The sequence below is a fragment of the Lytechinus variegatus genome, chromosome 11 (genome assembly GCF_018143015.1).
Source record: "Lytechinus variegatus isolate NC3 chromosome 11, Lvar_3.0, whole genome shotgun sequence".
NCBI lineage: Eukaryota > Metazoa > Echinodermata > Echinoidea > Temnopleuroida > Toxopneustidae > Lytechinus > Lytechinus variegatus.
This window is the reverse complement of record NC_054750.1, coordinates 24,555,765-24,582,668: the sequence shown is the minus strand read 5'-3', so window position 1 is coordinate 24,582,668 and position 26,904 is coordinate 24,555,765. Positions and strand designations below refer to the sequence as shown.

The 26,904-nt window shown below is 35.8% G+C and overlaps 1 protein-coding gene and 1 long non-coding RNA gene across 2 annotated transcripts; one reads left to right on the top strand and one right to left on the bottom strand.

The window, feature by feature from the left end:
- Nucleotides 1-378: 378 nt before the first annotated feature.
- LOC121423489 lies at nt 379-26,552 on the bottom strand. The gene is made up of 9 exons (XM_041618838.1): nt 26,449-26,552; nt 10,716-10,757; nt 7,938-9,040; nt 6,239-6,449; nt 4,338-4,508; nt 3,414-3,584; nt 2,687-2,785; nt 877-1,215; nt 379-527 (listed from the first exon to the last, which is right to left on the bottom strand). Exons 1-9 carry the CDS (start codon nt 26,537-26,539, stop codon nt 379-381), a joined length of 2,376 nt encoding a protein of 791 aa, XP_041474772.1. The 5' UTR covers nt 26,540-26,552.
- On the top strand, nt 19,159-20,884 carry LOC121424518. Its single transcript, XR_005971397.1, has 2 exons — nt 19,159-19,199; nt 20,717-20,884. It is a non-coding gene; the product is annotated as an uncharacterized LOC121424518 (long non-coding RNA).
- Nucleotides 26,553-26,904: the final 352 nt, after the last annotated feature.

Genomic DNA, 26,904 nt, shown 5'->3' with positions numbered 1-26,904 from the left:
TTAATTACAGATGAGTCAACTAAGACTCATTTAATTTTGTTAGTGAGTCAAGTTTCGCCTGACTCACAAATATTATATATAAATGAGTCACATGACTCACTTTTATCTGTGGGTGAAGCATGTCGGTGTGGGGGGAAGGTGTGAATGTGTATTGTAAGTGGGGTGTGTGCGTTTACTATCACACTCTTAAAAGAAGTTTTACCCAATATTGGGTAAAATGGGAACATGCGTGTTGGTTGGGTCAAAAGATATGCCCAATATTTTGTAAATTTTACGCAATGATGCGTTGAAATTGGCAAATATGAGGCAAAAACACCCTGGGCAATCGTGCATGTTCTTTTTCCACCCAATTATTGGGTGAAATTTTACTCAGTGTTTTTAGAGTGCAGATAAATCATAATTTAAAGATACATTATTGTATTTCTTACTGCATGATGATTCGTCTTCATAATTATCGCAGTCGTAATATCTATCACAAGTCAACGTCACTGACAAGTTCATGGAAGACGATGTACAAGGAAAGAAATCTGGAATTAAAGAAAAGTAAATGTTAAACTGATGCTAACCACAATGTACATGTATGTATTACTCAATGAGTTTACAAACCATGATAATGATAATAATGATTACAAATTATTACCAATGTGTTAGTTTATACATTATCGTAATACCATGCCACATTATAATATTTCTCATTCTTGCAGTATGGTAACATTTTGATTTTGTTTGAGTCTGGTCTGACATTCATGGCGTAAAAATGTAAAGAAATTCATATTACATGTCGGTTCTAATGCAAATGTTATGATTAAACATTGTAATAAAAAATGAAACCAGAAAACATTTAATACCAGAATAAAACGAAGTTCAAATACTCACTAAGAGAATCAATAGCAGTAACGCTTATTTTCAGATTAATATGACTGTTCTGTTTCGATCCTATAACAACAACCCACATTTTGTGGGTATCTATGTATACATCTTCCGCGTAGTATGCATATCCATGGACAGTAGTAACAATAGACTCGGGATCAGATGGATCGTTCCCTGTCCCTATTCGGATTTCATCATCATAATTAAGATGCAAACGATGGAACACAATTCGAAACCCATTTGTAGTATTTGCTTTCAACAGGGTTGTATTGTAGAATCCTCCTGTGTTAGATAGCGTGCTTATAGTAAGTGATTGGCCTTCCTCGAGGTATGTAACTGAGTTATCTAAATTGTAGGAGTAGATTCAGAAAAGAAGAGAATAAAAAAGGTTAGTCCTCTATGCTGATGGCTCCTATCCGAGTGAACTAAAATACAAATATTCATCTCGAGAGAACGTTGAATGAATTTTGATTGGTTTATCTTTCCGGAGAGCTAGTGACTCTTTATTGCATAGGTGATTGAATCACAAAGCACCATATTTTCTCGATTTCAGGAAAAGTTATGTAAATTCGACTTAAAGCTTTCGAACAAGTGATAAAAATGAAATTTACCATTATTTGATTACTTTTACCTTATGTCAATTATATAAGTTCATGAATGTGTCTCTTCTTCTAAAAAAAAATTATTAACAACAATAATGACAGTTTTTGTCCATATACCAGACAGTCTAATTGGACTTATAGTCCAGTCAATCTAGCCAGAAAAGGGGGGGGGGTAACCCACCACTAATTGCAACATGGGATATATTTCACTGAAATGCTTTCCAGAAAGGTCCCCTAAACAAAAATACTAAAAGTCCCCCAAAATCCGAGCAGTGGAAATTTATGAAATTTGCATATTATGCAAATTAGCTGTAAAAGGTTGAAAAGGAAGGGAAATAATCCAAAGATTGCAAATTAAGTGTTCAAAAGAACTTAATTTGAATCAAAGTTCATGATGAATAACTGAATTCTGTGTTTTTAATCAAAAGTGCAAAATTTCCCTTACTTGCATATTATGAAAATATGCATCCACATATGGAAAAGAATGTCAAGATATTGTGATTTTTCTCATATTGAGTGCTTGAAAGCATTTTTAATAATGTTGACATTTAAATGCTACTATCAATAAGCATGAGAATTCGAAATGCCTTAAAATTAATTTGCATATTATGCAAATTAGCCATTAAAAATAGAAAACAAGGATGATAATCCAAACATTACAAATGAAATGTCCAAAGCATAATAAAATATGAACAAAAATTAATGATGAATAAATGAGTTCAATGTCTTTATTTAAAAAAAAGCTAGCAAATTTGCCTCATTTGCATATTGAAGTTACTTCATAATCTAAAAATGAAACATGAAATTAAAAAGATGTATTGAAGAAATTAAGTTTTACATGGATACGATTGTGCATTCATCTTTTCACCAATATTTGAGGACCATTTACGGTTGTACGTGTGAATTGTGCAAAACAGTAATAGGTCTATGTATGAAGTTGCCAATTCGGAAAAAAGAATAATCACAAAGTTACAAACCGAACTGACACATTCAAGTAAATAAACTGCATAGAATTTTTTATTTGTTGGGTGTCAAATAATAACAAATCGTATAAAGAAAATTATAAATATTTTTGAAATGAAAATCTGTCAATTCAAGTAGAAATATGGCATCAGTGGCAGTAGAACTGAGAAGATTGAAGGGCTCCACACCTTCCCCCCCTTCTAAAACGTTTTACGGCCCTTGAGTGTGGAATTAAAGAAGCTGATACTCACTGCAATTAGATTCATCCTCGTAATGATCACAATCGTAATATCCATCACAAACCACCGCCATCGGTACGTCCATGTTTGATAGTGAACAAGGAAAAATCTCTGTTTAAGTAAGAAAGAAAATAAAGAATATTCAGGAATAATTCAATTAAAACGATGATACTAAGGTTGACATGTTATTCACATTTGAAATATTTATCATACCAACAGGTATTTGTAAATATTGTTTTGAGTAATGAGGGAAACATATCACACAAGGAAACAAATGAGGAAAATCATCCTATACATAAAGATCTAGAATAGATAACGCCCATTCATACGTAGGTTGCTCCTTTTCGATGATATTTAAGTTTCATTGTCTCACCTGCACAGCAGATTGAGACTATATGCGCCGCTTTTCCGACGGCGGCGGCGGTGGTGTCAACATCAAATCTTAATCGAAGGTTTAGTTTTGAAATGACAGCATAACTTCGGAAGCACATGGACCTAGTTCGAAAAACTTGGCCATAAAGGAAATCAAGTATTACTGAGCATCCTACTTTAGTTTGAATTTAAATGACCGAGAGCAAAGGTCATTAAGTGTCAATGAACTTTTATATGACTATGATATAATATTCTATAGATTGGTATATAACTTTGATGTTCAATTGTTATATCTTTGTAACTTGTCTCCATCTTTCATTACGATATTCAACCTGACACAAATAAAAATAGAGGTTTCCAATCTTACCATAACAGACAGGAGGTTCAGTGAGTGTTCCATTATCACACATGAGCTCTGTTAGATTGCCCATACCGGTGGAGTAGCCCGGATGACAAGCTACAACGATACTTGCACCATGGTCCACTAAATCAACCCTTGTTTGATTTGAGAAAGGAATTGCATCTATGACACAGTTTTCTGTAGAGAGAGAGAGAGAGAGAGAGAGAGAAGAAAAAGATGCCTGGGTAACAATACTTCTAACAAAGCCCTAACTAATGAAAATCCATTCTATTTCAGTTCGAAACTAATAAATAATGATGAAACAATGTTTTTTCTTAAAACTGCATTAGTTTTCTGATTCATAATGGCTTCGAGAGTTACTAGTATGATTAATCAAAAAGTTTTGACCATGTTAGGGGGTATTTGTTGAATTACCATAACTCTGAAAGTGTATGGTTCTAGTTCACAAAAAGTGGAAATACATTTACGAGTAATTAAGTATCACTAAAACTTCTGTACAAGTTTCAGGTCGTTCACTGAATTAAAATGTCATTTAAGGTCAATGAACTTTGGCCATGTGAGGGTATTATTTTGTTGAATAACTATCATAACGTTGAGAGTGTATGGATCTAGTTCATAAAACTTGGACACAAGAGTAATCAAGTATCACTGAACATCTCGCGCGAGTGTTATATATAATGAAATTCGCTATCGGAAACAAATAATGATAGAGGCAAAACAAAATAAATAAATAAAAAAAGAAAAGAAAACAAGAACGCATATTGACAGCTTTCCATATCATATTTTATTTGATATGACTTTGAAATAATATTTTATATAAATTGGTACAAAACTTTGAAATTCAGTTGTTATAACTTTGTAACATGTCTCCATCTTCCATTACGTTATTTAGACTGACACCAATAAAAAAAATGAGGTTTCCAATCTTACCAAAACAGACAGGAGGATCAGTAAGTGTCCCATCATCACACATGAACTCTGTTAGATTGCCCATACCGGTGGAGTAGCCCGTATTACAAGCTACAACGATACTTGCACCATGGTCCACTAAATCAACCCTTGTTTGGTTTGAGAAAGGAATTGCATCTATGACACAGTTTTCTGTATAGAGAGAGAGAGATAAGAAAGAGATGCTCGGGTAACAATAATTCTAACAAAGCCCTACCATTTTGTATCCGTTTCATTTCAATTTTAAACTTATGAGGGATAATATTGAAACAATGTTTTTGTCTTAAAATTGCATTAGCTTTCTGATTCATAATGGCTTCGAGAGTTGATTGATTAAAACATTATGAAAGCAGCAGGGGCGTCGATCCATTTTTCAGATCAACATAACAAAGGCGCTCGATCGCACAAAACAAACCCACACACACATACATCCTCCCCACACATATTTCATATATATATATACAGTGCGTCCCACAAAAAAACGAATTCGAGATCGAGCGATGAATTATCATAACTTAATCTCAAATACAATAGACGGGTGACCTACCAATGTAAAGCTTAGAATCTCCTCTTTCATCTGATACTACTTAGATTATTCCTCGTTCACGCACGAGTGAACAAAACAATTTGAAGAAAGGATATCAAAAACTCAATTGGCGGGGGTATCTGAATTTCAAAAGGAAAATCACATGCCTAAAAGTTATACCTGCTCTTTTATTTGATGCCTTCATCACAGAAAATGGTCAAGAAGTAAAAAATATGTTCCCTCGAAACAATGCTAGTATTTCCATAGTTTCAGTAAACGAACGTTTTTTCCCCCGTTTCCCATTACATCGCACGGTTAACAAACGACCTAATGCATGGATGATCGTCAACAAAACGAAGTGTCTAGTGATTCTGAACGCTAGCCTGTAAAACCTCTTAATTTATGAAATTCTTGAAATCAAAGCCTTATTTTAGATAACCATAACTTTCTTTTTTTCCTGACAATTTTCTGTAATTGAGGTGTCAACTTAAAGAGCAGATATTGAACCTTTTAAAAATGGGATTTTCTTTTTGAAACCCAGATACGGCTTGCCAAGAGACCTTTTGGTATCCCTTTTTCATATTTTTTTTGCTTACCAATGCGTGAATGAGGAATAATTTAAGTTATTTTTGATGAAAGAGGAGATTCTATTGCATTTGTGATAGATTTATGATAAATAACGATAAACATGATAAATATCGGTTTCGGTTTTTTTTTGTGGGACGCACTGTTTATATATATATATATATATATATATATATATATATATATATATATATATATATATATATATATATATATATATATTAGGGTGTGTGTGTGTGTGTGTGTGAAGAGTAGAGTAGAATCAAGGATGAAGCAAAGTATACACTATGTTGTAAAGCTTTCGGCCCTGGCCTTCTTCAATTTTTATTTGCTGACATGGGTCATAGCAAATTCTTCTCAATTAGGGTTGTGTTGTGAACCGTGCGTGTGTTATTTACAAAGTAAAAAGTTTTTACTTTGTAAATAACAACCCCCCCCCCCCTCAGTCTTCTTAGACATCGAAATAACCCAGTCAATTTAGGGTTAAATAATTGACTAAGCGGCAGTGGATTAAGTGTCTAGGTTATCATACTAAAATTTAAAAAACCCTACCGGAATTCAGAGAAGAATGGGTCATGGCAAATTCTCCCGAATTAGGGTTGTGTTGTGTACAGGAGGGTAATTTTTTTAAATTGCAATGATACTATTAAAGGATTTCTTATGAAATTATTGTAGGACTCAAGACTGTGTGTAGACCAAGCAACAAAGTGCCATAAAAATGACACTCTATCAGAGAGTGCATGAATTGACAATGGCTCATATTTTTCCTCACCTTCCGATGTCGTCAAGTCTTTGTCACTTGAGCCAGCCCGGTACAAGTACGTTCTGCCAAATGACGTACCGTACACCACAGCATGAAACCCTGGGTAGGTTCCCTGCCCGTCGCTCTCTACTGAATATCTTCCGTGGGTAGCAACCATCCATTTTGAGCACATTTCGATCCCATCAAGGATTTGTAGAGAATATTCCTCATCCCATGGTACCTAGATAAAATTGCCAGAATTTACAATGGGGGAGGTTCAATATAGTGTCATTCATTTTTCGCACGGCTGATAGTTGATAAAGAAAAACCTCAGCTTAATATCTCTATATAACATTTTTTGTCAACTAAAATCACTTATTGTTTGTTTGCAATATTCTTGTTGAGAAAAGTTATAATCATAAAACGTCTTGAACCATCCTCGTCGCCAATTCATTTAGATTATTTTCCCATGCAATGTACTCCGTGAATGATGGAAATTGTAACGTGACAAAGTCTTTTCTGTTTACATTGACATCGACAGTTCTGCTTGGAATAAAACATCAAACAAGGCTGTCAAAGAAAAAAAAGAATAATACATTGATGTCAGGGTTAGTACAAACCTGCGTTCATGTCAAATTTAAACTGGACACGTTGCCACCTTTTGCTGAGATTTAACATTGCCATGGAATTATTCAGTATTAGATTCTAACAAATTAGGACTTGCCACTTTCGTAGCTCTTACGCCTTCTACTTTCTGTACCTAACTGACCAGCCTAAAAAAAAAGGAAACGTACCGTTTTTTATAGGTTTAATGTTATATAAGACATTGCAACTTTTAGCATAAAGAAAGACAATAAAAGTAAGGGATATGGAGGTCCCTATCCTGTATTGACCGCACAGAAACGCTGTTAGCGCTAACAATGTGCTAACAGAGGCCCTGTTACAACAGGTAATGTTGCAGCGATGCCTCATGTTACATCTCCGGATTACACATATGCATTACTTACGCATTGAACATGTTGAAGTAAATGTCTTGACTTCATAATCCGAAAGGTGTGACTGATGGGCGCTCTGTTACGCTTACAACGTTTCTATGCGGCCGATACAGAGTTCAATTCAGGCTTAGAAAAAACACAGCGCCTACTCACAATGATCTGACACTTGACTACCTGACAGCTCCCTCAATCATACCGAGCATATTATCAGTTTCCAACCAATAACTAATACCATGGTCACATTTGGTCTACGGCGGCCGTACGGCGAGTCGATAACAGTCGTTTGAACATTTTTTGTACCATCTACACATAGGGATTTGGATCAAAATTAATAAAACGGCTGTTTTTGACTCGCCGTATGGTCGCCACGGTATAAACGTTAATCACAAAAGTCTAATCAATTAAAGTCTTTAGCGAGTGCATGATTTCGTTGCGATCGTCCTATCTATTTTATTCATTTATATATTCATCTATTTCATTTTTTTTAATTTATTTATTCCTTTTTTTTTGGGGGGGGGTTCTGTTTGGGCAGGGGGTCTGAAATGTACCTCATGTACACTAAGGGAAGAAAGTTATATTCATGTATGGATTTCATTTTTTTTCTTCAGAGGTGCACAGCGAGTAGTGACATCGTGGTAATTAAAACATGAATGGGTAGAGATCATTATAAAGTTGATTTTTTTTTTACCAACATGCAATGGGGTACCCACCACGGCCTACTTATATACACTTACCGATAGAAGTTGTTCGTTTTGGTAAATTGAAATGCCCCTGAATTGCTTGCACTCTGCAGTCATTCCAATATATGTGGTATCATTTGATGACGTCTTGTTGAACTCGAAGACTGGAATCGTTGTTCTTGTGACATACTGCTTGATTGGGTTAACTCGAATCATTGACGGATCACTGTATGAATTATTGTCTAAACTCCTCCCTTTGCTGTACTGCATCACTGAGATGGGTTTGTCTGCATACACGAAAGTCATGTTTTGAGAGGGGTTATCAACTGTGATATAATCGCCCATGTTCATATTCACAGTATTGTTATCGTACATCGCCGTTGTACCATTCCGACTAGCTACTATCTGGAATACGTAGCCGGAAAGTCGTCTTGGGAACGGGCTCAACACATGGAGCATTCCCCAAGCTTTCACTGGAGCTAACTGTTCAGCAAGATGGTCACAAAACATGATGTCTTCAGGCACATTAGCACATTCGGTACTCACTGTTACTGCAATCGAAGAGTTTGCGGTGATCCGAGATCCTGTTATGTTTGTAGAATTTGAGATCAATTGGAAAGAATCAAAAGGTAGAAGAACGAGTCTCACAGTGTCGCCATCGTTATAGGTATCGTTCTGGAGCTGAATGGACGAAGTTAGAAAGATTTCAACCATCACTATCTTTTTGAAAGCAGATATCATTATAGTGTCATCAAACAAACCAGATATCAGGGTGATAAAGTATTCCTTACCAAGGAACTTCGCGGGTATCAGGGAAAATGTGTCCGATGTTTTGAATGCGATGTTATATGAAACAATTGCTACGTCTTGCTCTGATGTTACAAACACCGTCGAATTGATAATTCCCGCTTCTGCCTCCTGACTTATCAGAGACGCCGGTAATGTATAGTTGTATGGAGGAGACCCAGCTGGCAGGATGACATGGTCTTCATATGATCTTCCTGGGAACGACACTCGAATGTCGGTTTCTTCTTGACCCAATGTTTGGAAAATCATACCAATCACAACATGATAAGGGTATTCGCGGTAATTCGACGTCGGGGCGAATATGTACTGTCTCCCACAGTTTACAGATGGAATGCAGAATGCAAAAAACCCTGAGTTTTAACATAAAAAGAACATATAAAAGTGTTAGTCTGTTGATATCGACTACTATCATAAAATGATAGTCATTAAATGCTTGTATTAATTAGAATTATTCTGAACGCCCTGCTTGAGTAAGTACTAAATTAAAATGTGAACTTACAAAGCAGAGTTCTGTTGTTGTTTTTTTGGTAATTTACCCAGGTAATAAATCTTGTAAGCAGATGATTTGCATAAATCCACTTTAAATTTTCCTGTATAATAATGCTGAAATACCTGACAGAATTAACTTGCTCTAATGAGTTCATTATCAATATAAATATTAATAATTTTTGTTGACCTAGTAGAAATTAGCATTGTCTTCGTTTTTACTTTTACATTTATCCAAAATGTCAAAATGGCTACGTTGCTGAAAGTAAAAACAAGACACCTCTAAGAAATTACCTACTTTATCCTCAAGTCAAATGAATATCTTTGGACAATTGGACAGAGTAAATATTTCTCTTTTTTTTTAATCAATTATATCATATAAAATATTTTGATAAGTGAATTTCAAGCCTAAAAATGAGCATCAAATATGATTTTTCTTTCTCTGTTTTCTTTTGCAAATTGTGCAAAACTTTTCATTTTGAGCCTCAAAGATATCTGTATCACCAAAAAGCCCAATTATTGTACTTCCTCACTTAATATTAAATTCTTAATAAGCGGCACCGTCGGGTCAAGATCACACTTTTCCCACCAAGGTACAAGACGAGATTTATAAAAGTTTTGGAGTAGTATGAAATCTAGAGTTATGATTGGCTGGATAAGGATTCAAAACAATAAGAGCGGGTAATTTGATGAGATTACCACATGGGGTGTGACCTCGAACCGTTGAGTATGTGGTCTCTCTGACCAATCAGAGTGCAGTATTCTTGTTTGCAAGCTACATAATGTACTTGGTTATTTAAAAGTGTGATCTTGGCCTGATTAACCACTGTTTGTTTTGAAACCTATACCATTTTAAAGCATAGTAGATATTCAACTTGATCGTGATATAAAAATCATTCGGGCTCAAACAAAAATAATGGTAAATGTAATGTTAAAACCGCAACTTTCATATTCTTCTTAACAATGATACCAAAATCATGAAATTTAATGTATATTTAGAGCAGCAATGGCCGAATTTAAAGTGGTGCTTTGGTCTGCATCAAGCTCATCAAAAATGCAAAACCTCTCTAGTCATGAATATTGGAAGAAAGAAGCCACTTTTAGTGGGACCTGCCCTCTGACTGATGTCAATAACAGTTCTCGCTACGCTCTCAGTACGCTGTAGCAGTTCCCACTACGTCAATGCCTTTTTTTCTTTCAGGCAGAGATAAGTGCAAGGACGTGGCGTTGGTGTTATGGGGTATCAGATGGCTCTACGTCCAAACAGACGCCATATGGACGTAGCACGCACGTGAAAATTTCATATCTATCGAGAAAATCAAACGAGGTTGGCGCCACGTCCCTGCTTTTCTTTTGAATTTCAACAACGTAGCGGGATCTTCATCTGGTGTAATGGGGGCTTCATAAAACAAGCCCGGATCTCTTATAACCACAAAAAAAAACTTGCGAATTAAGGACATTCCATGCAGAAATTGTATACCGCAATTATCGTATATATATTCTCGTTATGTAAAACAAATAAAAGGGAAGGAAAAATACCATCGCTAGTGTACATCTGATCCGTCGTTGTATCCGTTGTCTCTGAAATGAAAAAAAAAAGAAAATGGGATTGTGCAATTGAGAAATGCCATTGTTACATAACATATGTGATATAATAATGAACCTTTATGATCTATTTATTGATTCATTTAGTTATTCATTCATTCACAACTACCTAAACAAGTTCCCAAGTTTAAAGATAAAATTGTTTTTCATCTTGGTCTTGGGCCGTATTCTGAAAATGTGCACGATACAGCTTTAGAAAGGTTAATTCATAGGCGATATGATTATTATTCCAATATTTTTTGCTAATTTGTTATCAATTTCATTTATGAGTTGTATCCATGTTCAATTACTCTCCATGATAACACCTTGAAAACTAGTATTTCCAACTCTGGAAAAAAAATGATGTCAAGCGTAACCTCTACATCATTAACAGACCAAAGAGCCATTTTGGAAAAAGAGGCCTGGATAGATTTCGAGATGTATTTTGGGGTAAAAGAGGGGAACCGGAATATTTAACATTATTCAAGTGTGCTGAATCTGTTTAGACCGATTCCAAAGCTGATTTCTCATGTGTTAATTAGGTGGTTTTAACCACTTGATTTGCATAACAAAATGGCTGCCAAATTGGCCATTCTGAATTTATGTTTCTGATAATGATGATGATATTAATATTAACGAAACTGATTGCTCATGCTAAAACAAGTTAGTACCTCAAATCAGTCACTAAAATCATCTTCCGTCGTTAAAAAACAGCAGTCAATTGCCGTGGAAATCTGACATCCCCAACACTTTTCGCGAATAGGACGCAGTGTGGGCATATGCTCTGTATTGACTGGGCTGGAAATCTCCTTGTTCTTGCCCATGGTTTTATCACATCCAGAGCTAATCTGTTTTTAGCTCCACGTTTTTATCTTTTCTTATTCTGTATTCAATATCGTTTGACAAAGGATTGGATAGAAGCACAAGGGTATCTACGGGGGGCAAACTGCCACCCCCCCCCCCCTGACGAGTCACAACTGATCCATGACGAAGTAGAATACCTCCTTTATTTATTTATTTGTTTTTTTTTGCTTGTCAATGATTTTTTCTGGTGCGAAATGTTCTCTATATACTGTTGAGGACTTTTTTTCTTCTCACTTTTTTGGCGGACGATTTTGCCCCCCCCCCCCTGTAAAAAAACCCCTAGGTACGCTACTGGCATAGAGGCCATAGTCTTCATCTATTACTTTAATGATCGATTTGGAGGAATACATCGTCACCAATTAAATAAAGAAAATAAACAAACAAATACATAAATAAATCGGTCATGACTAAGAAAATAAGCTATCGATCCGGTAAAACAGGACCCCAGCATTTATACATTACAAATTGTTATTTGGTTAATTGCGATGATTGCAGTTGTAATGGAGCTGAATCAAAGATATAATTTCGTTCCAAGGATGTTAACAATGTATTGATACTAATATCTGATTAATAATTTACACTGCAAAAATGATTGATACTAATTAGAACAATCTGTTATCTAATTACAAAGGGATATACAGTGCGTCCCATAAAAAACAAAACCGAGATTTAGCGATGATTTATCATAATTTAATGGTAAATACAATAGACAAATGGCCTACCACTGTGCTTAGAATCTCCTCTTTCATCCGAATTACTTTTCATAATTCCTCATTCATGCATGAGTGAGAAAAAACAATTTTTGAAGAAAGAATACCAAAACTCATTTAGCGGAGGTATCTGAATTTCCAGAAGAAAAATCACATGACTTTAATATCTTCTCTTTTATTGTACCTTAATCACAGAAATGGTCAAGAAGTAATAAAGTTCTGTTCCCTCGAAACAATGCTTGTATTTCCATAATTTCATTTAATAAACGTGTTTTCACCGGTTTCCCCCAGAAGCTATCGCTCGGTTAACAAAAGACTTAATGCATGGCTGATCGTCAGCATAATGGAGTGTCGAGTGAGTCTGCAACCTAGCCTGTAAAACCTGTTCATTTTGTGAAATTATTGAAACTCAAGCCTTATTTCAAATATCCAGAACTTTTTTATATGTTGACCATTTTTTTGTAATTGAGGTATCAAATTAAAGAGCAGATATCGAACTGTTTAGAAATGTGGTTTTCTATTAGAAACCTAGATACAGTCCGCCAAGTACCTTTTTATCCCCTCTTCAAATTGTTTTTGCTCACTCATGCGTGAATAAGAAATAATCTCGGTAATTTCAGATGAAAGAGGAGTTTCTAAGCCTTAAAATGATAGGTCATTTGTCTACAGTATTTGTGATTAAGTTATAATAAATCATCGATAAATCTCGGTTACGTTTTGTTGTGGGGCGCACTGTATAACACCACTGAATCTATCTTACTTAAAAAAATCTAATTTCCGCATAATTACCAGCTTATCAATTCCTAAACTCCTCTCTTATTACGAGTTCATTGAGTTTAATCATTGTCGCGATTACAGGATCAGCATCCGGATGCTTTTATTTATTGGACATGTCTGATGTACCTTGCAAGCATATAACTTTCTATGAGGGTGTGTGTGTGTGTGTGTGTGTATGTTAGTTTCAGAGTACAATTAACATTTGTGGTAACAAAAAAAAAGTTTATCAATAATTTAATCTTTGAAGCTTAAATTTGTAATGCCATTGATAAGTAGTCTTTGAAAGACCTCGGAACAAAATGTACACAACAAATGATAGAAAATACCAAGAAGTAAATAGAAAAATTCAAAGAACAATAAAATGCATAAAAATTGACTTTGATATTACATTTAGGTGCCGTTCAGTTATTCATAATGATGCAAATGCTATTCGTACCAAAACTAATAAGCGATGAGCTGAAATTATGAAATTAAACCCTAATATTCCACTATGCATAAAATCAATTAACCACACACAGAAATAACCAATATTATAAAAACAACCAATAACCAATGGTACGCGTTCCCTTATGGAACAAACACAGTGTTACCACAGTGTGTTCACATAGTTGACTATGTGTAAACTATGTGTTAACTATGTGGTCACAGTGTTGTCACAGTGTGAGACTTCAGATCACATAGTTAATCACATAATTGCCCACATAGTTAGGTAACAAACACAGTGTTACCACAGTGTGTTCACATAGTTGACTATGTGTAAACTATGTGTTAACTATGTGGTCACAGTGTTGTCACAGTGTGAGACTTCAGAACACATAGTTAATCACATAATTGCCCACATAGTTGGGTAACAAACACAGTGTTACCACAGTGTGTTCACATAGTTGACTATGTGTAAACTATGTGGTCACAGTGTGAGACTTCAGATCACATAGTTAATCACATAATTGCCCACATAGTTGGGTAACAAACACAGTGTTACCACAGTGTGTTCACATAGTTGACTATGTGTAAACTATGTGGACACAGTGTTAGACTTCAGATCACATAGTTAATCACATAATTGCCCACATAGTTGGGTAACAAACACAGTGTTACCACAGTGTGTTCACATAGTTGACTATGTGTAAACTATGTGGACACAGTAGTGTTAGACTTCAGATCACATAGTTAATCATAATTGTCCACATAGTTGGGCAACAAACACAGTGTTGCCACAGTGTGTTCACATAGTTGACTATGTGTAAACTATGTGGTCACAGTGTGAGACTCAGATCACATAGTTAATCACATAATTGCCCACATAGTTGGGTAACAAACACAATGTTACCACAGTGTGTTCACATACACGTAGTTGACTATGTGTAAACTATGTGGACACAGTGTTAGACTTCAGATCACATAGTTAATCACAAATTTTGCTCACATAGTTGGGTAACAAACACAGTGTTACCACAGTGTGTTCACATAGTTGACTATGTGTAAACTATGTGGACACAGTGTTAGACTTCAGATCACATTGTTAATCACATAATTGCCCACATAGTTGGGTAACAAACACAGTGTTACCACAGTAAGTTCTTCAATCATACCCGAGAAAATTTAACAAGCAAGAACAAGGGTCTTCAAGCTCGCGCAGGGCGGGGGGGGGGAGCAGGGAGGAGTACTAAACTTGAAAAATTGTTTGATGCACTATTCCCAATACAATCTCCATTTAGTTTTTAATTTACACTGAAATTTTGCCGGTAATTTTGATATTTGATGATTTTTTATTTTCTTTTAAGATCATCATCGCAATGGATAAACTATCAGTAAAGGCTATAACGTTAATAGAGTTATAGATCTACCATCTATACTAGATATCCGGAACTCTTCGGTAAATCTCGGCCTCGGAAATCTATTTTCGGCGAGGCATGCTAGCGCGCTAGTGTAATACATGTGCGTTTCAAATTCACTCGCTAAAGCTCACCGACGCCCGTTACAGTTTATCGCTTCATCCAATATTTACGCCCGTTAGAATCTGATCTTACTGCACTTTGTCTTAATCTTCTTGAATTGATAAGGATATCAACCATGTGCGTCTTAGTACACTGGGTGGAAACAAGGAACTGTTACTTCTAGCGATTTTGTAACAAACAAAAAGATGTCGGTCAACTTGGTGGACCCGAAGTTTGAGGGCCTGGTGGAGTCCGGAACCCCGCAGAGAAACGGCCGAAACATTGGCTGGGATGTGGAAGGCCAAGGTGTTAGTGGCCAGTGGTAAATATACATTATTATATCCTGATTTGTACCTAATATGTAATTATTTATGCTCTCCCTTTGTCCAGGGGTAATTGCCGAAGAACCGTATGTATATAGATCTATAGGCTATGTGGTGCTCGACTAGCCTGGAGGCGTCTGAAACTGAAAGTCATGATTTAATTTAACCCAGGGAACTCCCGCCCGCGTAGCGGGCGGGAGTTTCCTGGCCTGGGTTACTATGAATTTAGCTCTACATAGTACTCTACGTAGTCGTAGGGTTACTCCCCACTGACGCCTGGGATCACGAGCTATATTCACCCACGTACTGGTACAAAACCTGAAACTTTCGCCCCCGAGATTTCTACTTTCCCTCTAAATCTAGCCCTAAAACATGTAGGCCTACCTGTCATGGGGTTCAACTTATTTTCCAAGTGAAGTAGATTACCGGGTGTAACATTTCTGCAATATTGATTTCATTTTTAAAGAAGAATTCATAAAAAAACGAATCGCGCGATTTGCGTGCTGTCGCCAAGCGAAAGACAACGAAATCAAGATGGCGACATAAACACGGCCGTAAGCTCTTTCCATCTTTTCTACTAGCCAGGAGGCTTCTAAAGAGTAAAAAATCATTTACTAATACTATACTAACGTAGTCTTGAGGAAGCAATGATGATGATTTTTTTTTAGATATGTCATATACTTCTTCATCATTGACGTCTTGACACTCTCTCCATAGTGTCTTAAGCGAAGGACCAAAACAAAGATGGATTTCCCTAGAAAATCCATCTTTTTAAACCAAAATCACAAGAATTCTATTAATTCTATTCATTCTTACACCTTCCTAGGCCTAATGCGTAGGAAGGTGTTAAATATTATTATATTAAAATATAAAATTTAGAGATAGAAATTAGAGATGAAAATTCTTATTCAACAAATCTTAAAATTTATTTCGTGATCATAAATAATTTATATATATTGATATGAATTATTTATAATGAAAATATAAATTTTAATGGGTTAGTTAATGATTTGTTAAATAAGAATTTTCATCTCTAAATTGTTAAGACGGGTTTGCTTTCCGGAAGTACGTCATACATAAACGGTTCAAGGGTCGACGCTATAGTATTTCCATTGTTTACATGTGGAACGGGGGTCTACGCGGCATCAGTTAGGTAAGAAATCTTCATTTTTTTATATTTTTTTATAATAATATTTAAAACCTTCCTACGCATTAGGCGTAGGAAGATGTAAGAATGAATAGAATTCTTGTGATTTTGGTTTAAAAAGATGGATTTTCTAGGGAAATCCATCTTTGTTTTGGTCCTTCGCTTAAGACACTATGGAGAGAGTGTCAAGACGTCAATGATGAAGTATATGACATATCTAAAAAAAATCATCATCATTGCGTCCTCAAGACTAATACTAACGTATCTTATGGTGTGTTTATGCTTCCATTGCGAGGACAGAATCAGCGATTTCAAACGTCGATTCAAAACGCCGATCGTAAACGTGGTTCTGGGAGTGCTGTTTATGCTTAACTTTTCAGAGCATATCATGATCTCCAGCTGGCTTCGCATCGTAAAGCGAGGTCAAATTGGGCGCGCCTTTTTTCAAAAGTTTTTTTTTCCGATGTTGTTTTTACGTAGAGATAACAAGGAGCAATACGACTGTATTTGCCCGCGGATTTTCATCTCACCGGAAGCATGTACCAAATGACGTCATTTAAACACGTTTATGATCGTGGTTCTGTTTATACTTCCCCAGAAAGCCTGATTCTGGTCAAACAACGTTTACAAACGCACCTTTTTGTGAGTTTACGATCGGCGTTTTGAAACAGCGTTTAAATGAAAGTAAGCATGAACGCAACCGTGTTTTGGACTAATCACGTTTGGAAACGCTGATTCTGGCCTGAAAAGTGGAAGCATAAACACGGCCTTACTCTCACCTAGCCAGGCGGCTTCTAGTTCTAGAGAGTAAAAATCAGTTACTAACGTAAGGTTACTCTCATCCGAAGCCAGGTCTTCTCATTGACCCACACGACGGAAGCCAAACCACCTGAAACTTTCACCCCCAAGATTTCTACTTTCCTTAATAGAAAAGATCTAGGCCTAAATCATGTACATTGAAAAAACTTCATTTCCGACATTTCTACGCTCTCGTTATTTTTGAACAAGAATTCATCAAAAAAATGAGAGAAATATTGTGAAAAGACGGAAGAGACTTGCCCGATGTTTACGCCGCCATCTTACTTCCTATTGTTCTTCGCCAACGTTACCCGACGCACGCGTCTATGAGAAGGAAGACCTGGCTTCGTATGAGAGTAACCTTACGTTAGTAAATGAATTTTACTCTCTAGAAGCCGCCTGGCTACTCTCACCCACGTTACGCGACTCAAGCGTCCGTATCGTGGGTGAAGAACAATAGAAAACAAGATGGCGGTGTAAACATCGGGCAAGTCTCTTTTTTTTCATGACAATTTTTCATTTTTTTGATGAATTCTTGTCTAAAAATAAAATCCATAGCATAGAAATGTCGGAAATGAAGTTGTATCCCAGGTACATGATTTAGGGCTAGATCTTTTAGAGAGAAAGTAGAAATCTCGGGGGCAAAAGTTTCAGGTTTTGGCTGCCTACATGCACATGTATACAATAGAAGCCCTGGCTTCGTATGAGAGTAAGTTACGTTAGTAAATGATTTTTACTCTCTAGAAGCCTCCTGGCTAGACTGGATTAGCATTACATCGGCTAATTAACAAATTTGGGGACAAATTTAATGATGTGAAAGATTCTTACTAGTTTTTAAATAATAATTATCTTATTTAGATCTACTGAAAAATATGTCTACAACTCAAAATAGTTTGTGTGTACAGAATTCAGATAAAATTATTTACGTCTATAACTTAAAAACTGGTGTCTGAATTCTGATTTGATAACTTGTCTATACTCTGTAGTAATAATTCTAATAATGCTAAAACCCCATTTTTACAATGCATTTCATAAATGGCTCTTTGAAATTACTCTGATTATTTATGTCTGTCCTTAATGTGCCTGTCCCTTACAGAAAAAAAAGCTGATGTACTAAAGAAAGAGAAGGAGTTCCTAAACACCGCAACCAGAGTAGATGAGGCTATGGATGAGTCTGATGCCACAGATGAGGACATGGAGGATGAGGCTTCAACCTCAAAAAAAGATGTGAGAAAGAGGGTACGTTGAAACTTTACATTCAACTTAAATTTTTAAGACGTGCATGGATCAGGAAATTTTGAAGCATACTAGCCAGGAAATTTAGTCCAAAGTGATAAGTGTTTACCTGAAGCAGGCCAGACTTTATTCTGTGATTTGCAAAAAAAAAATGACTTATACATAACTTGATATCGCTGCCAGTGGTGATTCAAAAAATTGCTCTTAAATTTCTACTTGAAAAAAAAATTGATGGAATTGGAAAGTATTGGTGGTACTACTTCAATAAAAGAAAATTCATTAGAAAAACTAAAAATAATGATACACTTATGAATTTTGTCTGGATTCCTAGTCTAGATACAGAATTGCATTGGATTTGCACATGACCGCGTACCCAGGTGTCGCAAATTTGAACTCAGAAGATATGCGAGACTTAAATGTGAGTGGCGCGGCGCGGTCACCCCAAAAAATCGTAGCTGGATGGTCTTGAAAAATGTTGAGCGGGGGAGGGGGGGCTACATTAAATTTTAATTTTAAAAATTCTAAACATATTCCATATCTGTTCATATTTTATTTCCATTTTTGGTTGCAGGTTGGGAAAGCTGACAGATCTGCTATGGCAGAGCTTCTAAAGAAGAAAAAGACTGAAGACCAGCGGAACCATAAAGGTCAGTTTAAAAGTTTATTATTTACGGCAAGATTCTGTGGCCAATTAAATGAAAAATCATGACCAGAAAACAAAATTCTCATATGTCCAGAAAGAGTATCTTCTCCAGAGCATTGCATTCATGCTTTTGGTGCAAATAGAATTTTACATCACAACAAAGAATACCTCTTAATTATCGAAGGTTAAACATATACCACATAAAAATTGTATCTGAAATTATGATGGAGTAGATGCTCTTTCAGGACATACATCTATATGAGATGAGAGTTATGTTTTCCGGACATGCTTTTTCATTAAATTGGTGATTTTTTTAAATGTTAAAGTTTTTTTCTGACTCTCTTGGTATATCATTGTAGGATATTGGCACTCTAAATGGATGAATTTCCATTGCTAGCCCTGGCATATCAACATTCACAAATAACACTGTGTCTCACACACAGATTTGCGTTATGGTAAATTCTAGTAGAAGGGGCTATGAAATGATGTGTCTGAGGATATATCCACCGCAAAAATAAAAAAATCACTTTCAATTTTTGAAAAAATTGCATTTTGGCCAATTCATATCGTCTGTGATGTCATAAAATCATATTCTAAAAAAATCTCTGTTCTTTAATGATATTTATCAAACCTTCACTGATGTATTTTTCAATTTTTTTTTGTTTCTTATTACAACCAATTATTCATCAGGGTGAACTTCCCCTTTGATAGCTTTTACATTTTCTTGTGTATTTTGCCAAGAATGATTGTCTCTGCGTGAATCTACAAATGAATTCAGAATATCACAATTACTGTAAATAGGAAGATGCTCTGTAATTTCTCATATTACCAAGCTTGTCAATAATTTCAAGGCGGAGGGTTAGGGTGAATCTCCCTGAAAGAGTAACTACATGTACTAGAATAGCACAGTCTCTCCAAATGGTAATCTACGGTGAAAATAAGTTATTGATGTGGAAACAAAAAAAAAACTAACAGAAAACGGAGGAAAAGGACACCGACTTTGATTTGAATCTACGTAACCATAGAAAACATTTTAATGTTTTAAGTAAGTGATTGATCTTCACAAATGTCTTGTCATTTTACATTTTACAATGATGCTGCCTGTCACCGGTACAATTTCTTCCAGAGCGGCGGACCAAAAAAATGAGAAATTCACAGAGTCAAAGGCTTAGACAATCAACCAGTTTAAGAACTTAATTTCCTTTAAGTCACTTCCTTGTCATTTCATAAGATATTTTCAATCAAGTAGGACTATAGAAATAAGATTACCGAGCCTGAAATCTTGATTTTCTTGCTTTAACTTATCCGCCCCTAATATTATAATCCTGTTTCATGGGTATGCATGTTTTTTTTTGTTGTGTTTGTGACTCTTAGATACTCCACTGCAGCTGAGTAACCAACAGTCACAAACAGACGGAACTTGACTTGGCTTTAATTAATATTTATATATGATGTAGAGTCTTTGATAAAAGTTTGAGACTTTGAGCCAGTTTTTGTGTCCTTTCATTTTCTTATATTCAGCACACACAACAAGCATGACAACAATGTCCCTGCACTTCCACGGGCCAAGTACGTGCACGCATGGGCCAGAAGCTGAAAGATGTCCGTGCATCTCGAAGACGTGCAGAAAAGCAGGTTTAAGTGTGATACCTTTTTTTTTGTTTGGAAATAAGCCTTAATATTGCCTCATACGAGTCATTAAAAAACCCATTTTATTCTGATCATGGGTATATATTACACGAAAATGTCTTTCATGTATTATGACATGTCTGCTAATACAGCCAACTCAGGTTTATATAGTGTGTGCTTTCAAAATTTATCATGACATGCCAACTCCTGCTTTATCACCTTGTGATATTCATCAAACTCAGATTGATATATTTTTATATTTATACTATGACAAATCATTTCTTGCCATGTGCCTTCCGTTTGATACTGTTTCCAAGTTCCAACTAATACAAAGGAATACTTATATGCAGCTATATGGACGCTAGTATATGCACTTCATGCAAGAGATTTGTGGACATTTTTTGGCTCTTGTTCATATTTTTCTGATATTTGTATATAGGTGTGAAAAGGCAAAATATATGCAAAGTGTTCTTATTTTTGAAAAATAAATGTTGGTTACTTGTTCCTGTTTCGAAATTTCACAACTCTCTGTGATGGTAGGGATTTGCTTTACTACATGTATAGGCGTTGCTTTTCCGACTACGGCGGCGTCGTCGTCAACATTGAAATCTTAACCAAGGTTAAGTTTTTGAAATGTCATAACTTAGGAGTTAGGAAGTATATGGACCTAGTTCATGAAACTTGGACATAAGTGTAACGAAGTATCACTGATCATCTTGCATGAGTGTCCAGGTTGAATGATCAAGTTCATTTAGGGTCTAAGTTTTTTTTATGTCATAAATTTAAAAATATAAGGGCCTATTTTATGAAACTTGTACAAAAGTTAAATTGCTGATAATCTTACATTAGTGTCAGCCTGTCAGGTCACATGATCAAAGTCAAAGGTCACAGCACTGAAACCTGAACTGTTAATTTTTTTAACTGTCATCATCATGATCCTATTTCATGAACTTGAACATAAGGGTAATCAAGTACCACTGACAATGAGTTTCAGGTCACATTGTCAAGGCCAATGATCATTTATGGTCAATAAAATTTGACCATGTTTGGTTATCAAAATTGAAATCTTTAACCAAAGTTTTTGAGATGTCATCTTAACTTTGGAATTTTATCGACCTAGTTTAGGAAAATTGGACATGAGTATTTAAAGCCTGTGTATAGCTTTGGTAAAGGGTCAATAATGTGATTGATAATCGAATATCATCTAATATGACAGTCTTACTGAAGCGTAGAGACCGTTAGATATTTTTCCAACTGCACTTCTCTGAGAAAATTTCAAATATTCAAATCTTGGATATATAGCGCCCTCTCTCGGCGATGCTTGTTTTAAATTTAAAAAATGGGCATTCAAGCGCTTATTTTATAAATTTAGTGATGAGATATCCAAAAGTTACAGACAAAGAACATATCTTGAAAGTTTAAGCCCATTCCATGATTTGGAATAGGATTTAATTGAAAGACAAAAACGCACAGATATTTTAATTTGATCGGGTGACCCGATCAAGTTAAATTTCCATGTAAAATTGCAAAATTTATCCTGTAAAACACATTTTCATTTCATATCCTCCACATCATAACTGTTATAGGGCATATCCATTCATATTGGCTAGCAATGAATTGGAATAGTGATAGGTGCATTTTGGTGGATTTACCAAAACTATACACAAGCTTTAAGTTTCACTTATCATCTTGCATGAGTTTTAGGTCACATGATTAAGGTCAAAGGTCACTTAGGGTCAATGAACTGTGACCATGCTCGAGATATTTTTTTAAATGTCATAACTTTGAAAGATTATGGATCTGGTTCATGAAACTTGGATATAAGGGTAATCAAGTATCATTGATAATCTTGCACTAGTTTTTAGTCAAATGATTAAGGTCAAATGTCATTTGACTTTGACTATGTTGGGAGTAATTTTAGAAATGTCTTCATAACTTTGAAAGTAAACTTGAACATTAGGGTAATCAAGTATCACTGTTTTTATTCAAAGTCAGCATTGTTGCTATATTGAATTGCGTGACGCAGGCGAGACTGTCAGAGGCGTTCCACTTGTTTTTTTTTTCAAGTAACCTTTTCTTTTAAGGTTAAACAGGTTATTTTAGTTCGGTGTTTTCATCACTTGTAACCTTGCAAATCTTGTTTCGAATGAAGATACTTGCATTTGAATGAAAGAACAACCTCAAAGATAAATTTGTCAGAATATAGACTCATAAATGTTAGATACCTTAAAGGGGTACATATCAAAATAAATATAGTAAAATCCACCGAGCAAAACGCTGAAAATCTGACAGCAAATAGTGAAGTTATAGAATTTCAAGCGTAGCAATATTTTGTGAAAATGGTCATATGCAAGTCATCATGAATGTGCAATAGGTTGACTAATGATGTCATGTCCCCACCTTCCTTTTTCTTATTTTATTTAATAAAATCATGATCATTTCATATTTTCCTACATGTGTACACGACATGTCTCCCTTGTAACAAAATAAGTTGGCACAATGATTTTCTTACAAACTAAATCAGTTGTCAATCCAATTTTTGTAATTATATTTGGTGACAAAATTTGACTAAATATAATTTTTTGAAATAAAATACAAAAGATTACGTGGGGATATCATCAGCTTGCTCATTGCATATTCATGAAGACATGCATAGCACTGTTTTGCCCTAGTAATGCAAAAGTTAAAAATGTAATGACTTTGTCATCCTTGTCAGATTTTTATGAAATTTTCAGTATTTTGTTTGTCTCATTTTACTTTATTTGTTAAAATTGTATTATGTCAGCCTGGAGTACCCCGTTAATATGTTTACATTTAAGAAATATTTCATACCAGGCTTGTTTTCCCAAACAATTTCATTCCACAACGTATGTTTACTTGTGAAAATCGAGGAGAAAAATTCATGTTTGTATTCACTGTGCTGGTATTTATGACCCAGTTATTTTCATGTTGCTTTTATTTTATTACTGTTTATTAAACTGAACGAAATGAATTTTTTCATTTTTTATTTCTAATTATATTTTCTCGTGTCTTGTGGATTGCTCTCCCTACTCTTCAGATTGGGACCAAAGCACAATGTCTACCATGATACAACCACCCAAGTACCTACAGCCAGTGACAACAGACAAATTCTCAAATCAATTATGTTGTGATCAGGAGGATGGAAATTTTTAGTGTTGATTTTTTTTTCTTTTTTTACAACTGGGTATGCAAAATGATGAAAGATATATTCTAAAATTTGATTTGAATTGGTGACACTATTATTAGCTTCCACTCCTATTGAGATCAGCACTAATTGGCAATGATGGTATACTTTTGTGGTCAAGATCGCGGGACACTGTGCTTCGTTCCAGTTGGCCTGTGTTGCAGTGGTCTACATGGTATGTGCTGCATGGGTATGTAGTGGACTGCATGTGGTAAATGAGCTAGTGGCACATGCATACCACAGTTTGGTGGATTGTGTAGTCAATGTCCGTGTGGTGGACTGTGTGGTAGACATCACAGTAAGATGAGCACCATAGTGTGGGGGACTATGTGGTGTATGTCATAGTGTGGGGGAGTATGTGGTGTATGTCATAGTGTGGTGGACTCTGTGGTATATGTCATAGTGGGGTGGACTCTGTGGTATATGTCATAGTGTGGTGGACTCTGTGGTATATGTCAGTGTGGTGGACTATGTGGTATATGTCATAGTGTGGTGGACTATGTGATATATGTCATAGTGTGGTGGACTATGTGGTGTATGTCATAGTGTGGTGGACTATGTGGTGCATGTCATAGTGTGGTGGACTCTGTGGTATATGTCATAGTGTGGTGGACTCTGTGGTATATGTCATAGTGTGGTGGACTATGTGGTTGATGTCATAGTGTGGTGGACTATGTGGTGTATGTCATAGTGTGGTGGACTATGTGGTGAATGCCACAGTGTAAAGGACTATGTGGTTATAAACGTGTGGTACACAGTGTGTTTAATATGTGTTTCGGACTATGTGGCGACTGTGTGGCAACACTGTTACACAGTGTTGTAAACACAGTGTTACCACACGTCCCAAAATAATATATTAAACACATGTGGTACACGCTGTGAACACACTGTGGTACACACTGTGTTACACACTGTGGTACACACTGTGGTACACCCTGTGTTACACACTGTGGTACACACTGTGGTAACACTGTGTTTGTTCCATAAGGGTTATGTGTGCAGAATTTTGTAGTATCCAATTCTCTTTAAGCGAATTTTATAAAAGGATATTGTAGAAATAAGATTCTGAATGGTCAATTTGACAGCCATTTTGTTTATACAACTTAGGTGGTCAATACACGGAAAATCGGTTTGGGAACCAGTCTAATCAGATTCAGCACATTAAAATTGTGTGAAGTAGAACACCTTTAACCCCAGATAGTTCTAGAACTCCATATTTTCCATGTGGAACTACGTCTATACTCATCTGAAAGGGAACCCTTAAGCGCTGTCCAACACGTAAAAAAGGTAAAGATGACATGGATCTCACTAAATGAATGATGCGAACGCGAAACGTCGGTTGAAATTTAGGCTAGTTTGACCTAAAACCAGGACAACTAATCACTGTCGCTATATATGATGCATTTGGAAAATTCCTACATGGACGAATAGTTTATCATTTTCCGACAGGCGTCAGTCCAACAGCCCCTGCCTTTCATTTTCTTTGTCTGTTTCCTTAATTCTTTCAATTATTTCTTCTTTTTTATCTATTTTTTCACCCCTTTCCCCTTTTCTTCATTTTTTTCCCGACCGGGGCACAGATTTACCGAAGATATCCCTGATATCCTTGCCCCCCCCCCCTTTAGCGACAGCCCTACTTACTACCTCCTCTCCTTCTACCACCTCTCTCTCTCCTCTACCCCCCCCCGCATCCAAAACAACTTCATTAATAAGTAATAGGAATGTTTGCTTATTCATAAAGTGTTTTCGTAAGATATTCATGTATGCTATGAAGTTTTGCCACCTGCGTGATTTCCTTTATCCACAGTAGATAACAGACTCAAATAATAATCAAGTTCAACATGTGAAGAAAATCATGTTTGGAAATTTTTATAATTTATTTGCTCTTTCTTCAAAGTAACATTTTTTCAACGAATGTTGAAAAATTGAATGTAAACCACAGCCCTAACGGTGATGTGTCTTCATGACTAAAATCTAAATTGTTTTCCTCAGTTGCCTACATTTACCAAGTATTATTCCATATCCAATAAAAAATTCTATTGAGGCGACACGAAACTACTAAAAAAAACCCCAGATGATTCAACATAATTATATCCTCTATCTTTACAATTTACATTCCCTGCTTGGGTAAAAAAGAAAGGAAACTTCTTGAAAATAAATGTATTGCTACCTTCAATGGACAACAGACAATGCACTCGACTGCTGCTATAGAAAATCATTTCAATGGCCGAGACTTCCTGAATACTGAATAAATGTACACAGCGACTGTGTGTTATTAACCATGACTGTCTCTCTCCTATGTAAATTAATCTGAATGTTCCTTCACCTATACTGGTTTCAACAAGTATAAGAAATATTAAATTCCTTACTCGACAAGCATGTTTCTATAGTGCACTTTGCATATTAATTTCATACTTACGACTTGCTGCATTGTGGACCGTTGTAAGCATCAAAAGAACGAGAAGAACCTTGAAAAATGGATGACCTGTTTCGCAATTCCTCTCCATCATTCTTGATAAGCACCACCTGTGTGAGTACCCCCACAAAGTGTGAGGATATTACGAGAAAAAAAAGCCCATATCATTAACCTCCAAAAGACTGGGCTATTTCAACGCCAAAGAAGGTTCATCCCCCTCCCTTAGCAACTCGGCTGCGATCGCGACGAAAATCGTCACGCGCGTTACCCATGGCACAGTCTTCTAAATTAGAAGATCAAATTAAAAAAAAAAACATGACGAATTAATTATTCTGATTTACTCGTGAAGTCAAACGTTTGTCAATTAACCACTTAAGGTCCAAAAGCTGTTTTCTTTTTAATTCATGGACTCTTTGTAGGCTTGTGGTCGTGATTTACTTTATATCACAATTATTTTCT